The sequence below is a fragment of the Coregonus lavaretus genome (assembly GCF_964263955.1).
Source record: "Coregonus lavaretus genome assembly, chromosome: 13".
Lineage (NCBI taxonomy): Eukaryota > Metazoa > Chordata > Actinopteri > Salmoniformes > Salmonidae > Coregonus > Coregonus lavaretus.
In genome coordinates, this window is record NC_140000.1 from 41,499,625 (window position 1) to 41,514,961 (window position 15,337).

At 44.0% G+C, this 15,337-nt stretch overlaps 1 protein-coding gene across 8 annotated transcripts in view; it reads left to right on the forward strand.

Annotated features, from left to right (window-relative positions):
• LOC311139823 (DENN domain-containing protein 5B-like) overlaps positions 1–15,337 on the forward strand; it is a 70,408-nt gene that overhangs the window by 44,101 nt on the left and 10,970 nt on the right. For 5 of the 8 annotated variants that reach the window (XM_084174786.1, XM_084174789.1, XM_084174791.1 and 2 more), the window contains 8 exons: positions 5,277–5,464; positions 8,941–9,519; positions 10,249–10,480; positions 12,398–12,548; positions 12,782–12,875; positions 14,040–14,171; positions 14,402–14,554; positions 14,992–15,073. In XM_084174786.1, coding sequence (XP_084030912.1) covers positions 5,277–5,464; positions 8,941–9,519; positions 10,249–10,480; positions 12,398–12,548; positions 12,782–12,875; positions 14,040–14,171; positions 14,402–14,554; positions 14,992–15,073 — 1,611 coding nt within the window. The remainder of the gene's footprint in view (positions 1–5,276; positions 5,465–8,940; positions 9,520–10,248; positions 10,481–12,397; positions 12,549–12,781; positions 12,876–14,039; positions 14,172–14,401; positions 14,555–14,991; positions 15,074–15,337) is intronic. The other 3 variants (XM_084174788.1, XM_084174790.1, XM_084174793.1) reach the window with 1 other exon arrangement.

Sequence of the window (15,337 nt, forward strand, 5' to 3'; positions counted from 1 at the left end):
TCAAACCAACTGTCAGACGGAATCGCTCCTAAAACAGAATAATTAAAAACCTCTCGTTCCGAATGAAAAAACATTCCAGTAACGTTTTAATGTTCCTCATTCTTCACCGGGAAGCGTTGGCGGCATCCTATTTCGCTCCTACCCTGTGACACGGCTGCTAAAAGGCATTCTAATTTCTCTATAATAAAAACACTGTGCTTCATTTGCCTGGAGGCGCTTTGATGGAATGGTTGAGACACGGAAACTGCATCTATAACATGTTCTGTGGATACACATTTTGACATGCAGTTGAGAGAAAAGGTTGCAGTTTAAAAGCAAATTTCCTGCGATTCTACACATTCTGCCATGGCTGAGATTTTAAAAAAGTATATATTTTTTTTAAGCTAATTTCCTGCAATTCTATGCATTTTGCCATGGCTAATGCTGTGTTCTTTTGCTCAAACATAATAATAAAATCTATACTGCTAAAATCAATGTTTGGGGAATTGTTTTATTCTCCCGGACTTTTATGTTGGTGATTGCTAGTTCTCAAAGATTATATACTAAAAAGGTCCATTATCTTCTCTACATACATTATATCTGGTTGTAGTCGTTTAAGTTGACACTGAAAGCGCTTTTCCATCACGAAACTTAGGCGACCAGAAAAAACGCTTAGGCGGGCCGCCCAAGGATTTCAATAGCAGAAAAATCCCTGCATTCACCCAGAGAGACTTAGTCAGTCAGTGCACACAATAAGGTGGTTGATCAAAAGCATACTGTTGGTATGAAAATGAGTGGACTCTACACCATGTCTCCTTCCCCCCTCTCTCTGTGCTTGGAGTGCACCTGGTTTCTGTTGTTAACCATTGTTGGCTTGTCTCTTCCCTTCTGAGAGTGTGTGTCTGTTAGGGAACAGTTTCACTATGAGTTGCCTCAGGTCATATGTTCAGCCTTGAAACACAGCTGCCGATCTTTGTCTCTTCCGTTAACATTTTCTACTTGGCCTCAGCAGCATTGTGGTCAGCTGTATCTGAATTGGATGTTTGCAGATGATGACTATGCAATGCATTCCCCTATTTATCAAGCAATAATATACAATATTTTACACACAACCCTCCATTGGAATTCAGTATTGGAGGGAGTTATGGAAGTTTAATGGCCCTGTGTAATAGAGTTGAACACTTTCGCGTCATCTCTGCCTGAAATCACCTCCCCATGTAGTTCAGCTGAGGTCAACGTCGGACAGAGAGAATAATATTATTCTGTTTTTTCACTCTTATTTTCCCCCCTCACCCCCCATGAGCCATTGCGGGGTGCTTTGATGTTTTTCGTGTTCGGGGAAAACTGGAGTCTGACATCTGTGAAGGGTTGAATATTAAATTAGGAAGAGCTGGCGTCAAATCAGCACGGCTTATGTATTAATGAAGTCTGTCGAGACGCTGTGTATTCATATTCATATAGAGGCCAAACTTATCTTCGCATAATACGATCATAACAGTGGATGAATGAGGAGGGAAAGAGGGGATATAGTTGCTGAGACATGAGTAAAGTACCATGAATCATCCTTTAATAAGAATCACTCTTTCTTTCTCTGCATCACAGAGCAGGCTGTGTCAAGTTAAAACCCTCAACATGCAGAGGCTTGTGAGAGTTTATTAGGTTATAAACTGGGTCATCTTAATTTTTGTGCTCTTATGTACCTCGTTGTGGTTCTATTGCTCTGTTTATTTCAGAGAGAGACTGGTTTCCCACAGGTAACGCCAAAAAGGCATGTTCAAGCAATGGACCCCCTTGGTTGTTGGCGATACTTTGAAGTAGTTACCGGTAAAATGATTGCAAGCATTTCTTTGGTAGACTAGAAGCTGAAGGGCAAATTGGTACAGTTATGCAATACAAATAAATGGATATTAGTGTGCTGTGTAGGTTCCTTTTATTTTATGCATTGCTTTAGTAAAGTAATGTAAAAGTCCCAAGTTATCTGCAGCTCTTCTACGTTTCCCCTCATACAGTGGGGGAAAAAAGTATTTAGTCAGCCACCAATTGTGCAAGTTCTCCCACTTAAAAAGATGAGAGAGGCCTGTAATTTTCATCATAGGTACACGTCAACTATGACAGACAAATTGAGGGAAAAAAATCCAGAAAATCACATTGTAGGATTTTTAATGAATTTATTTGCAAATTATGGTGGAAAATAAGTATTTGGTCACCTACAAACAAGCAAGATTTCTGGCTCTCGCAGACCTGTAACTTCTTTTTTAAGAGGCTCCTCTGTCCTCCACTTGTTAGCTGTATTAATGGCACCTGTTTGAACTTGTTATCAGTATAAAAGACACCTGTCCACAACCTCAAACAGTCACACTCCAAACTCCACTATAGCCAAGACCAAAGAGCTGTCAAAGGACACCAGAAACAAAATTGTAGACCTGCACCAGGCTGGGAAGACTGAATCTGCAATAGGTAAGCAGCTTGATTTGAAGAAATCAACTGTGGGAGCAATTATTAGGAAATGGAAGACATACAAGACCACTGATAATCTCCCTCGATCTGGGGCTCCACGCAAGATCTCACCCCGTGGGGTCAAACTGATCACAAGAACGGTGAGCAAAAATCCCAGAACCACACGGGGGGACCTAGTGAATGACCTGCAGAGAGCTGGGACCAAAGTAACAAAGCCTACCATCAGTAACACTACGCCGCCAGGGACTCAAATCCTGCAGTGCCAGACGTGTCCCCCTGCTTAAGCCAGTACATGTCCAGGCCCGTCTGAAGTTTGCTAGAGTGCATTTGGATGATCCAGAAGAGGATTGGGAGAATGTCATATGGTCAGATGAAACCAAAATATAACTTTTTGGTAAAAACTTAACTCGTCGTGTTTGGAGGACAAAGAATGCTGAGTTGCATCCAAAGAACACCATACCTACTGTGAAGCATGGGGTGGAAACATCATGCTTTGGGGCTGTTTTTCTGCAAAGGGACCAGGAGGACTGATCCGTGTAAAGGAAAGAATGAATGGGGCCATGTATCGTGAGATTTTGAGTGAAAACCTCCTTCCATCAGCAAGGGCATTGAAGATGAAACGTGGCTGGGTCTTTCAGCATGACAATGATCCCAAACACACCGCCTGGGCAACGAAGGAGTGGCTTCGTAAGAAGCATTTCAAGGTCCTGGAGTGGCCTAGCCAGTCTCCAGATCTCAACCCCATAGAAAATCTTTGGAGGGAGTTGAAAGTCCGTGTTGCCCAGAGACAGCCCCAAAACATCACTGCTCTAGAGGAGATCTGCATGGAGGAATGGACCAAAATACCAGCAACAGTGTGTGAAAACCTTGTGAAGACTTACAGAAAACGTTTGACCTGTGTCATTGCCAACAAAGGGTATATAACAAAGTATTGAGAAACTTTTGTTATTGACCAAATACTTATTTTCCACCATAATTTGCAAATCAATTCATTAAAAATCCTACAATGTGATTTTCTGGAATTGTTTTTCTCATTTTGTCTGTCATAGTTGACGTGTACCTATGATGAAAATTACAGGCCTCTCTCATCTTTTTAAGTAGGAGAACTTGCACAATTGGTGGCTGACTAAATACTTTTTTCCCCACTGTACATAATTGAGTATTGTGGTGTGAGGGTTTGGCTTGTATACAGTCAGTGTGTTATTGTACGAGTGTGTGGGTGTGCAGTGCACCACAGCTGTGCTAGCAAGTTTACTCAGCAACTCTCACACTCTCCTTTTAGTTCAGTCTTTCTCTCGGTTTCTCCCACTCTTTCTCACTCCGTCTCGCTCTTTCGCTACCACACTTTCTCTGTGTGTTGGTCTCCATCTAATTTCTCCGTCTCACTTTTCTTATCTGGGATCCAATCATATAATACATAACTGTAATCTTCAAACCACACTTTCACAGTGTTTCTAAATTACTCTCATTCCATTTTCAGGTGGTCCTGTGGTGCAAGTCTTTTATCAGGGCATTATTACTCCTGTCTATCATGGGTGTCTTTAGTTTTCTCATAAATATTCTATAAGTAGGAGCCTCTACATATGCCTTTTCACACCGGACCCCCTCCTTCTCTCCATTATTACTAATCATCTCCATGGTAGACAGGATGGCAGGTGGGGTAAATTATGCTCCCCTTCAGTCTGAGATATATAACAGTCCATTACACTTGCACCTGCAAGCACCCCTGTTCTGTTCCTAATTACTTGTTTGTAACCATGGCCTCAAAATTGAGAATTAGAGGTGCCGACAGTGGCTAATGGACACACACACAGGTACTCCTGCAGTGCACACACACACACACAATGATTAATGGCCAGGTCTTGTGTGCTCTCTGCACAGCATTAGTGGATGTGTGTTATTAATATGATTAGTTGCACATGAGACAGAGAGGATGAGATGCTAAAGTGTAATATGCAATGCACCTCTGGATGTGCATTATATATAGTCCTAGATTCGGGAATAGAGAGATTGCAAATGAGTGTCTGTCCATCTGTCTGTGTGTGAGATGCATGCGTTGGTCTTTGCATGCGTTGGTCACTGCATGCGTTGGTCACTTGCAGACAGACTTTGAGAAAAGATAGATGCACACACACATGCCCACACACACACTCACGCAATACAAAAATGCTAGGTCCCCTAGTTCTCTTGTAGAATATAAATAGGCTTGGTCTCTGTTTAATGCGATGTCGGCCTTGAAAAGTGTAATGCATTTTGAATGAAAGTACACAGAACCTCTGTGCCTTAGCAGCAGAGAGATTGAGGGAGAGAGTGAAAGCGAGCAAGTGAGGGATGGAGAGAAGGGTAGAGGGAGAGAAGTTGAGTGGATAAATTGGTATAGGGTGGTGGTGTTTTATTATGAAGGTAATTCAGTCTGATCATTTTATTCATATCGGATGATGGAACTCCTGAACTCAATACCAAAGCCAGGCTGAGATCACGGGCCCTAATCTTTAACCTGGAATGGGAGACAATGCAGGACAACACACGCGTACAGACACACACACACACACACACACACACACACACACACACACACACACAGAATGGTGATTAAATTGAATCCATCAAAACAGAATTTCTTTCATCCCATATTGCGCCCAGATTCAATTTTGATCGGTTGATTTAAAGTTATTCTCTGCTTCTTTTTCTTTCCTCCCTCTCCAACATCTACCTTCCATTTCCCCTTCCCCCCCTCACCTTTCCAATCACTCACTCCGCCCCTCTTTCTCATCCACCTCTCCCCCTACCAATTTACCTCTCTCTCCTCCCCCTCCTTCCCTCACCCTACCTCTCTCCAGACTACCAGCGGTTGATGACAGTTGCGGAGGGCATCACCACCCTGCTCTTCCCGTTCCAGTGGCAGCATGTCTACGTGCCCATCCTGCCCGCCTCACTGCTGCACTTCCTGGATGCCCCCGTGCCCTACCTCATGGGCCTGCAGTCCAAGGAGGGCACCGACCGGTCCAAACTAGAGCTGCCACAGGAGGTATGGACTACTGTGTGTGTCAGTGTCTGTGTGTGTGATACTGTGAAAGGGTCTGTTTTTTTTTTCTTTGTGTGGGTCTCATACAATAGGCAGTTACTGTAAGGGCTCATTGTTGCTGACTGCACACTGTCCAAGGCCATCCAACCCTGACTGTTCACAATGAGCCTCCCACGCACACAGACAGACTACCTGGCTCCTATTCAGACTGAGCAGGAAGCAGAAATGCACCTTTTAGACTCTTATTGTAGAGGAACGTCTATTGGAAGTTTATTTTAGTCTATTGGAGAGAGCTTAAACTTCTCAGAGATATTTCTATTGGTTTTATCACCCACAGCCCAATGTGTTTACATTGACCCCTATTGCTCCTGTGTAGAAAGAACTCAAACTGATATTTCTCTGGAAAGGCTTGGTGAATTTTGGGATAGTGTTTGTCTGTACCCTCTCCCTCCTCCCTCGCTCCCAGCTTGAGCGGCCTCGTCCTCAGACAGTGAAAGGGATGGAACCCTCGTGCACAGCGTGTGTGTGGGGGACGAAATAAGACTCTTAATGGTCTGGAACATTCCAAAGAGATTCCCAGCTTCAAGGCTCTCCCTCCTTCCTTCCCTCCCTCCCTCTCCCACCGCTCATTAATCTGGCCCATTCCGTATGGATGGTAATTATCCGAGTCAGTGCAGCATCCGACGACATTCCCTGGTGCTGCTCCTGTCTCCTCCTCACAATCCAATTTTCTGCCCCTGTGTGTTCCTTCCTCCTCCCCTAAAGATCACACAGTGCCAAATGTTTTAATTTTGTAATATCTCTATTTCTGAATGATTTTTTGAAGTGAGGAGGATGACCTAGAAATGGAGGGATGAAATAACGGCTGAAAGGAAAGGAGGGAAGGATTATAGAGAAAGAGAGGGAAAGAGAGAGGATGTGAATGGTGAATGAATGAAAGAAAGACTTGCCTTTTTGAACCCTGGCTCTGTAGAAATAATTAATCGAATTTCCATTTCAAATGGCAGAACAGTAATTCGTCTCCTAATCATATTAGTCATGTTTGCATAGCAAATAGCAAACAACTACAGTGAGGGGAAAAAAGTATTTGATCCCCTGCTGATTTTGTACGTTTGCCCACTGACAAAGAAATGATCAGTCTATAATTTTAATGGTAGGTTTATTTGAACAGTGAGAGACAAAATATCAACAAAAAAATCCAGAAACACGCATGTCAAAAATGTTATAAATTGATTTGCATTTTAATGAGGGAAATAAGTATTTGACCCCCTCTCAATCAGAAAGATTTCTGGCTCCCAGGTATCTTTTATACAGGTAACGAGCTGAGATTAGGAGCAAACGTACAAAATCAGCAGGGGATCAAATATATTTTTCCCTCACTGTGTATATATATATACAGTTGAAGTCGTAAGTTTACATACACTTAGGTTGGAGTCATTAAAACTCGTTTTTCAACCACTCCACAAATTTATTGTTTTGGCAAGTCGGTTAGGACATCTACTTTGTGCATGACACAAGTAATTTTTCCAACAATTGTTTACAGACATATTATTTCACTTATAATTCACTGTATCACAATTCCAGTTGGTCAGAAGTTTACATACACTATGTTGACTGTGCCTTTAAACAGCTTGGAAAATTCCAGAAAATGATGTAATGACTTTAGAAGCTTCTGATAGGCTAATTGACATCATTTGAGTCAATTGGAGGTGTACCTGTGGATGTATTTCAAGGCCTACCTTCAAACTCAGTGCGTCGTTGCTTGTCATCATGGGAAAATCCAAATAAATCAGCCAAGACCTCAGAAATTTTTTTATAGACCTCCACAAGTCTGGTTCATCCTTGGGAGCAATTTCCAAACTCCCGAAGGTACCACGTTCATCTGTACAAACAATAGTACGCAAGTATAAACACCATGGGAACACGCAGCCGTCAAACCGCTCAGGAACGAGACGCGCTCTGTCTCCTAGAGATGAACGTACTTTCGTGTGAAAAGTGCAAATCAATCCCAGAACAACAACAAAGGACCTTGTGAAGATGCTGGAGGAAACCGGTACAAAAGTATCTATATCCACAGTAAAACGAGTCCTAAATCGACATAACCTGAAAGGCCGCTCAGCAAGGAAGAAGCCACTGCTCCAAAACCGCCATAAAAAAGCCTAAGGTTTGCAACTCCACATGGGGACAAAGATCGTACTTGTTGTTGAAATGTCCTCTGGTCTGATGAAACAAAAATATAACTGTTTGGCCATAATGACCATCGTTATGTTTGGAGGAAAAAGGGGGCGCTTGCAAGCCGAAGAACACTATCCCAACCGTGAAGCACGGGGGTGGCAGCATCATGCTGTGGGGGTGCTTTGCTGCAGGAGGGACTGGTGCACTTCACAAAATAGATGGCATCATGGAAGGAAAATTATGTGGATATATTGAAGCAACATCTCAAGACATCACAAAGCCCTGACCTCAATCCTATAGAACATTTGTGGGCAGAACTGAAAAAGCATGTGCGAGCAAGGAGGCCTACAAACCTGACTCAGTTACACCAGCTCTGTCAGGAGGAATGGGCCAAAATTCACCAAATTTATTGTGGGAAGCTTGTGTAAGGCTACCTGAAACGTTTGACCCAAGTGAAACAATTTAAAGGCAATACTACCAAATACTAATTGAGTGTATGTAAACCTCTGACCCACTGGGAATGTGATGAAAGAAATAAAAGCTGAAATAAATCATTCTCTCTACTATTATTCTGACATTTCAAATTCTTAAAATAAAGTGGTAATCCTAACTGACCTAAGACAGGGAATTTTTACTAGGATTAAATGTCAGGGATTGTGAAAAACCGAGTTTAAATCTATTTGGCTAAGGTGTATATAAACTTCCGACTTCAACTGTATATCCAGGCAGTATACAGTATCATTGTTCCCCGGTCCCAGGGCTGAGTGTCTCAGATGGAGGAGGGCTATAGAGCTGGAGTGGCAGGGTGATACATTAGACTGGGGGCTTTGGGAGAGAAAGCTGTAAGCCCATTTCTACCACTGTAAGCTGCCAATTATGTTGGTTTTTGAGTGTGTCTGTGTTGCTTTGTAAGTGTCTGTTAGAGTAAGACAGTAGGGATGATAGGTTTGTTTGAATTTCTATGTGTGTCTGTGGGATTTGTGGGATTTGTGGGTGTGATTTAGTGTGTGTGTGCAGGCATGTGCATGTGTTTGTTTCTGTCTGGCACACTACCCTTGAGCTCAGGGTTTTTGTCGTAATTCCGGTGGTTTGTCACAATAACTCCATTATATCACATTTGGGTTTAATACTGACAATCTCTTTATAGTGTCAATCACATACTGACCCAGTTACCCAATACTCAATCTGTTTATGTCCAGTCCCAACACACCCCTCTCTGAGTATCTATTTATTGAGCAATAGCCATGTTATAATTGTTGTATAAACTTCCATGTCATTCCAAACCTCTCTCTCTCTCCTTACAGGCTAACCTTTGCTTCGTGGACATTGACAACCACTGCATTGAGCTGCCTGAGGACTTCCCCCAGTTCCCTAACAAACCAGAGTTCATCCAGGAGCTCAGTGAAGTCCTCCTCCGCTACGGCCTATCCCCAGTGGGGGGCGCTCCTCCAATCTCTGACCCCCCCTCCACCACCACCACCCCTGGCTCCGTCTCTACCCGTCACCCTGGTCTGAAAGGCCAACAGGCCCTGAGGGAGCTCGAGGATGATGGGAGGAATGGGAACCTAAGAGGGGAGCAGTTAGCTGTGTTGGAGCTTCTCCAAGGGAACGCTACTCTGGAAAGACTCCAGGCTCTGGCTAAGAGAACGGGGGTCCGTGTGGAAGCCCTGAGGGGGGTAGGGGGTGAGGGAGAGGGCCAGGGGGGGAGGACGGCAGTCGAGGAGGAAGAGCTGAGGAACGCTAAGCTGAATGTACAGCTGAGGGAGGTGTTCGCTAGCAGATTTACCACGATGTTCGCGGACTATGAGGCCTTCGTCATCCAGAGCGCTCCGGACCTGGAGTCCTGGCTCACCAACCGAGAGCAGATGCACAATTTTGATAAGGTGAGATGGGTTTACACACAGAGACATTTTACCTTGATCTAATGGGCTGTTTATTGAGGCTTGTGGTATTACCATGTTTGTGAGATGCTGGATTCAATTATTTCGTAAAACCCATCCACTATAAAAAATATTAAATTTGATAAATAAGTAAGATGAACACAGCTGGAGCTGTTAAGACGTGGTATTGGCAATAACAATGTTTGCATTTATAAAATCACTGGGGAAATACATTCATATCAGCAAACAGCCAGCAAACAGAGTTGGTTGGTGTGTGTTTACGCTACGTGCTGTGCACCCACAGATGGGCAGTATTAGCAGACACTCTTATCCAGAGTGACTTACAGTCAGTGCATTCAACCAAGGTAGATGAACAACAACATATCACAGTCATAGCAAGTAAAACGTTTCTGTAACCATTACTGAGAATGTTGTTTCTGTTCGGGCCGGCTACTGTAAATGTATTTCTGTATTTTAAAATACAAAATACATGTATTTTAATTAAATACATTTCAAAAGACAAGTATTTTGTATTTTATTTTGATGCATTGATCTTTATGGTATTTTATAATTGTATTTTGTAATTTCTGTCCGTCCCTGTGTGTACCTATATCATTTTGTAATTACATTTGTATCTTTCCCTACCTAGTAGTATTTGTCTTCATATCTTTCCCTGCGTGTGCATGCATGTTAATGTATCTGTGGCTATACTAACATATCTCCTCTCTCCAGGCATCCTTCCTGTCTGACCAGCCGGAGCCCTACCTGCCCTTCCTGTCCCACTTCATCGAGACCCAGATGTTCGCCACCTTCATCGACAACAAGATCATGTCCCAATGGGAGGAGAAGGAGCCGCTGCTCCGTGTGTTTGACGGACGTATCGATAAAGCTCGTCTATACAATGTTAGAGCCCCAAGTCTGAGGTCCTCCAACTACCAGAGGTGCACCATCCTCAAGGAGTCAGGTGAGTCAGAGGAGAGCGGTGAGGGGGTGTGTGGGGAGGGGGGGGGTGGTGTGGGTGTGTGTGTGTGTGTGGACGAGAGAGAAAGACAGATAGAGAGGGACAGGTGGAATTGAAGGAAAAGTCGTTTGGAATGAGTCTTTGGTAGGTAATAGACAAATATGGATAGAGGTAGAGAGAGGAGAGGGACTAATTGAAAGTTTGGGCTTGAATGAGAATGTGCTCTCTGTGCTGTCTGTCTGATCAGCATGCTGTAGATGACTTCTGTCTATCAGTCTGTCTGCCTGGCTGGCATACCAATCATGCTTTAACAGAGGTCACACAGGACTCATTTTAAAAGGACTCCTTATAAATCCATCTCTTTCCACATCCATCCTATTACTTTCCTTCTCATCCTCCTGTCCTCCCTCTTGACCTCTCATCTGTTCATTGGGAACGTCAGACTTCTCTCCACTCAGCAGATGCTCTCCTTTTTTCCCTATTTGTCTTTGTCTCAAAAAAAGCCTCACCCCACCAAGCTCATTCTTCTACGCTCTATCTCTCTCTCTCTCTCTCTCTCTCTCTCTCTCTCTCTCTCACTCTCACTCTCACTCTCACTCTCACTCTCACACACACACACACACGCACACACACACACATCCACATGCATATACACACACACACACACCCACACGCTTCCCCCAAAACACCCCCGCCGCCCCTACCCCTCTGAGTCAGTCCTGAGTCTGGCTTCCTCACTTCCTTTTGCCTACGCTGCAGCAATCAGAGACTTAATGAGGGCAAGCCAAATGAGCACTAATTAAGATCAAAAAGACCTGACCAGACACTCTCACAGACAAAGGGTGTGTGTGTGTGTGTGTGTGTGTGTGTGTGTGTGTGTGTGTGTGTGTGTGTGCATGCTCACATCCGTGAGTGGTACAGGTATGGGGAGTCAATTCACAGGGCCCGACATTGGCAGATTTTAATGGAGCGAGTGCTGTAAAAGCCTAATTGCTCAGGGAGAGCTCTTTCAGAGGTGGTGGTGCGTGTAGTTACCCAATTAAACACACCAAAGAAACTATTTTATTCTGCTTAATTTCCCTCAGTCGCTCCAGTGCTCCTCTCTCTCTCCTGTCTGATAAACAATGAGGACTGAGATTGGAAGATACATTCTGAGGGTTTTGTTAGACAAAAAAAGGTCCAATACAAGCCATGTAAAAAATTACCTCGCCAACAGATGCGCTGTTTATCACCGCGAGCAGGGGTTAATTGACGGATGCCTGTTGGTTTGGGTTGAGGCGTACTGCGTCTGTTTTCTCTACCTTGTGTTCATTAAAGAAAGAAAGGAAATGGTTAGAGAATGTGGTCCTCTGTAGCTCAATTGGTAGAGCATGGCGCTTGTAACGCCAGGGTAGTGGGTTCGATCCCCGGGACCACCCATACGTAAAAATGCATGCATGCATGACTGTAAGTCGCTTTGGATAAAAGCGTCTGCTAAATGGCATATTATATTATATTATAGATAGGTTTGGAGAGCGAACAGAAAGACCGAAAGAGAGACCGAGAAAGAAAGAGCAAGCAGCGAGAAAAAGAGAGTGGGGTGTTTATATAGTAGATGAGCAGGAAAGAGAGAGGGAGAGAGGAGGATGAAAGGACAGCAGTAAAGCATGTCCTGTAATGAATTGAACAAACACAAAGCTTTGATGTCCTGCCAAGCTTTGTGTAGAGGAGCACAAGAGTGTCAGCTTATTGGTCTGTGCGTGTGTGTTTGTGTAGGTGTGAATGCACTTGTGTGTATGTGTCTTTGTGTGTATGTCTCTTCATTCAAAGTGAACTCAAAGGTTTAGTCCTAGCACTGTACAGAATGTATTCTCAAGTAGAGGTTACACCAAAAGAAGGCCTTACTCAAATCCCCCCTCTTGATTTGATCTCCCTCCCCAGCCCAGGCCATCGAACAGCGGCTGATGAAGATCGACCACACAGCCATCCACCCACACCTGTTGGATATGAAGATTGGACAGGGCAAATATGAACAGGGCTTCTTTCCCAAGCTGCAGTCTGACGTGCTCTCAGTCGGACCCATCAATAACAAGTGAGTATATAATGCCATTACCGAAGAGGCAACCAATGACAGGCATTGTTTCTGGGTAAAAATGATAATGGTTTGAACATAGAATGGCTAAATGAACGTAATAGATATGCTACAGTTGTGCTACAGTGATGTAGTCCACGTTAACAAATGTTTTTCCCTAATCTTCCATCTGTAATATGTAGTTGAGTAAAGTCTATATAAATTTTTATGTGGTTAACAGTGTTGTCTGTCAGCAGGTGGTCCAATCGTACCGCTACGGCTCAGCGCAGGAAAGACCGCCACAGACAACAAACAGAACACCTGACTCTAGATAACGACCTCAAAGAGGTACGGACAGACAGCCCTCCCTCTTCATCTTCTCTCCTCTTCCTCTGGTCCCATAGCATGCCTGTATGATCCTTTTTTATTTGATTTCTTTTGAGAGAGTCTTCGCTTTGTTTTCCGTTTTCAAAGCCTGTCCGTCCTTGTCTTAACTGATGTCATGTTTGTTTCTGTTACTTGTTTTCTCTTTTAGTTCTTTTCATTTTCCTTTCTTTCTTTCTATTATGTGAATGTCCTGTGCATTCATGTGCATGGTGCCTCTTTTCCTTTCTTTTCTCGTTCCTGTCTTTTCTGTGGGTCATGTGCATTGGGGTTGGGCCGTACCACCTCTCAGCAGGTAGAGGGGTGTCTAGTCCTGCAGAACTCCATGGCGTTTTGGGAGTGGGACAAGGCGTCTCCCCCGCCTCTCAAACCACCAAAAAAGTCTGCCTCTGAGTGCTGCCTGGTACGTGGAGGAGTGATGGACCCCCCCCCAGTCCCTCCCACTAACCCCCCAAAACTACCCCCACCCCCAAGACAACCCCCACTCCACTTCTCCACTCCACTTCTCCACTCCAGTCCTGCTTCACACACGCACACAATCCCTGCTTGCTTACACACGGTGGCTCTATTTGATAGATCCCTCATGCACCTGTCACATTAGTTAAATTCAACAGCGCTGAAGAGAGTCATGGCTCTGCAGAGGATCTTGTTTTCCTCATCTCTCTCCTCTTCCTTTTACAGTTCTTTTTATCATCTATTGTATGAGCTCTGTGGGGAGCAGAGAGTTGAGAAAGGAATTACTGAATTTTAACGGATACAAAATCAGATAAGATGGCAGAATCATTTCAGATTCAAGCCAATTTAAGTAAACTAGAGTGAACCCACCAGAGTGTGTCAATGAAATGGGCTTAGCGCCTCAACTCTTTGTGGAGAAGTTAACAGAAAATGTTATTTTCACTTTGTCTTGTTTTTGTCTACAAGCACATAACCCCTCACCACATCCCAATGTTTGTTAAAAGGTTATCAAGAGTGTCCGAAAACCACAACCCTCTTCCTGATCAATGTCTGCCCTCACTCCTACCCTTACACAACCTCTTGAAATGTCCCTCCATCCATCTGTAATGGTTAATATTGGGTGTAGAGTTTTACAGACAGAGCTGACTGTTGCTCTGTCTCTGTCTCCATCAGAAGCACATGCAGGACGCTCGGAGCCTGGGGAAGAACCTCCGTCAGCCCAAGCTGTCTGACCTCTCACCTGCCGTCATCGCTCAGACCAACTGGAAGTTTGTAGAGGGACTACTCAAGGAGTGTCGCATTAAGGTGAGTCTGTACAGGCAAAATATATTGTGGTATTGGTCAAGTAATGGTCAGGTTGTGGTTGCAGTTGCTGTGTGTCTCCAATGTATATCGGTCCAATTTTGTGTTGTGTGATGTAGTCATGTTATGAGGGGATTGGTTCCTATCTACAAACCTATTTTTTGTATTCTATGTGTAGGGGTCATGTTGTGGTCATGTTGTGTTGACCATGTTGCTGTGTCTGCTGTCTCCAGACTAAGCGTATGTTGGTGGAGAAGATGGGCAGGGAGGCGGTGGAGCTGGGTCATGGGGAGGCCAACATCACAGGTCTGGAGGAGAACACTCTCATCGCCTCCCTCTGTGACCTGCTGGAGAGGATCTGGAGCCATGGCCTGCAGGTCAAACAGGTCAGTAGAGACAGACGCACACACACACACCTACTGAACAGAAACACACACACACACACATACATGCACACTCTCTCTTTCTCTTTCTCTCTGTCTCTCTCTCTCTCGTTAATCAGGTTTTTTCATAATGACGATATTGCATTTACAATATAAACCCACTCTCATGCTCAGTGCCCTACTTGGAAGAACCTGCTATAGGTCAGAGAGGTCAAGTCTACCAACACTGGTTAATCAGGTCTTATAGCAATAACCATATGACCATATTTTATTAGGCTTATTGACTGGTAATCCTCTTTATATCTATAGTCTAGTAGTATTAGTGAATGTATTAGCTATTGGCAGTGCAGTGTTATCTATGAGTTTCCTGTATTAGGGAGTGTATTGGCTATTAACTGTGTGTGGGTTGACCTTTAATCTCTGAACTGTGACCTCTGTAGGGGAAGTCAGCTCTGTGGTCCCACCTGCTGCACTACCAGGCCAGAGAGGAGAAACTGGAGCAGCAGCAGGCAGAGTCACCAGGTAAGAACACACACATATACACACACACATACATAAACACTTTACATGGTCCATTAATACACAGCATTGACATAAAACACATGTCCCTCCTACCCTCAATGCATTCAGTCACACACTATCCATACCCAATGATCCCCTGAAATACTCAATTTGAAATTCAACTCATGTGTTTAAAAGTAATCTACAGACCTTTCACACTCCAGTGGCATCTGATAGGTTTATTTTGAATTGGAGCGCTGCCAAGGCTGTGATGTGTGTGCTACT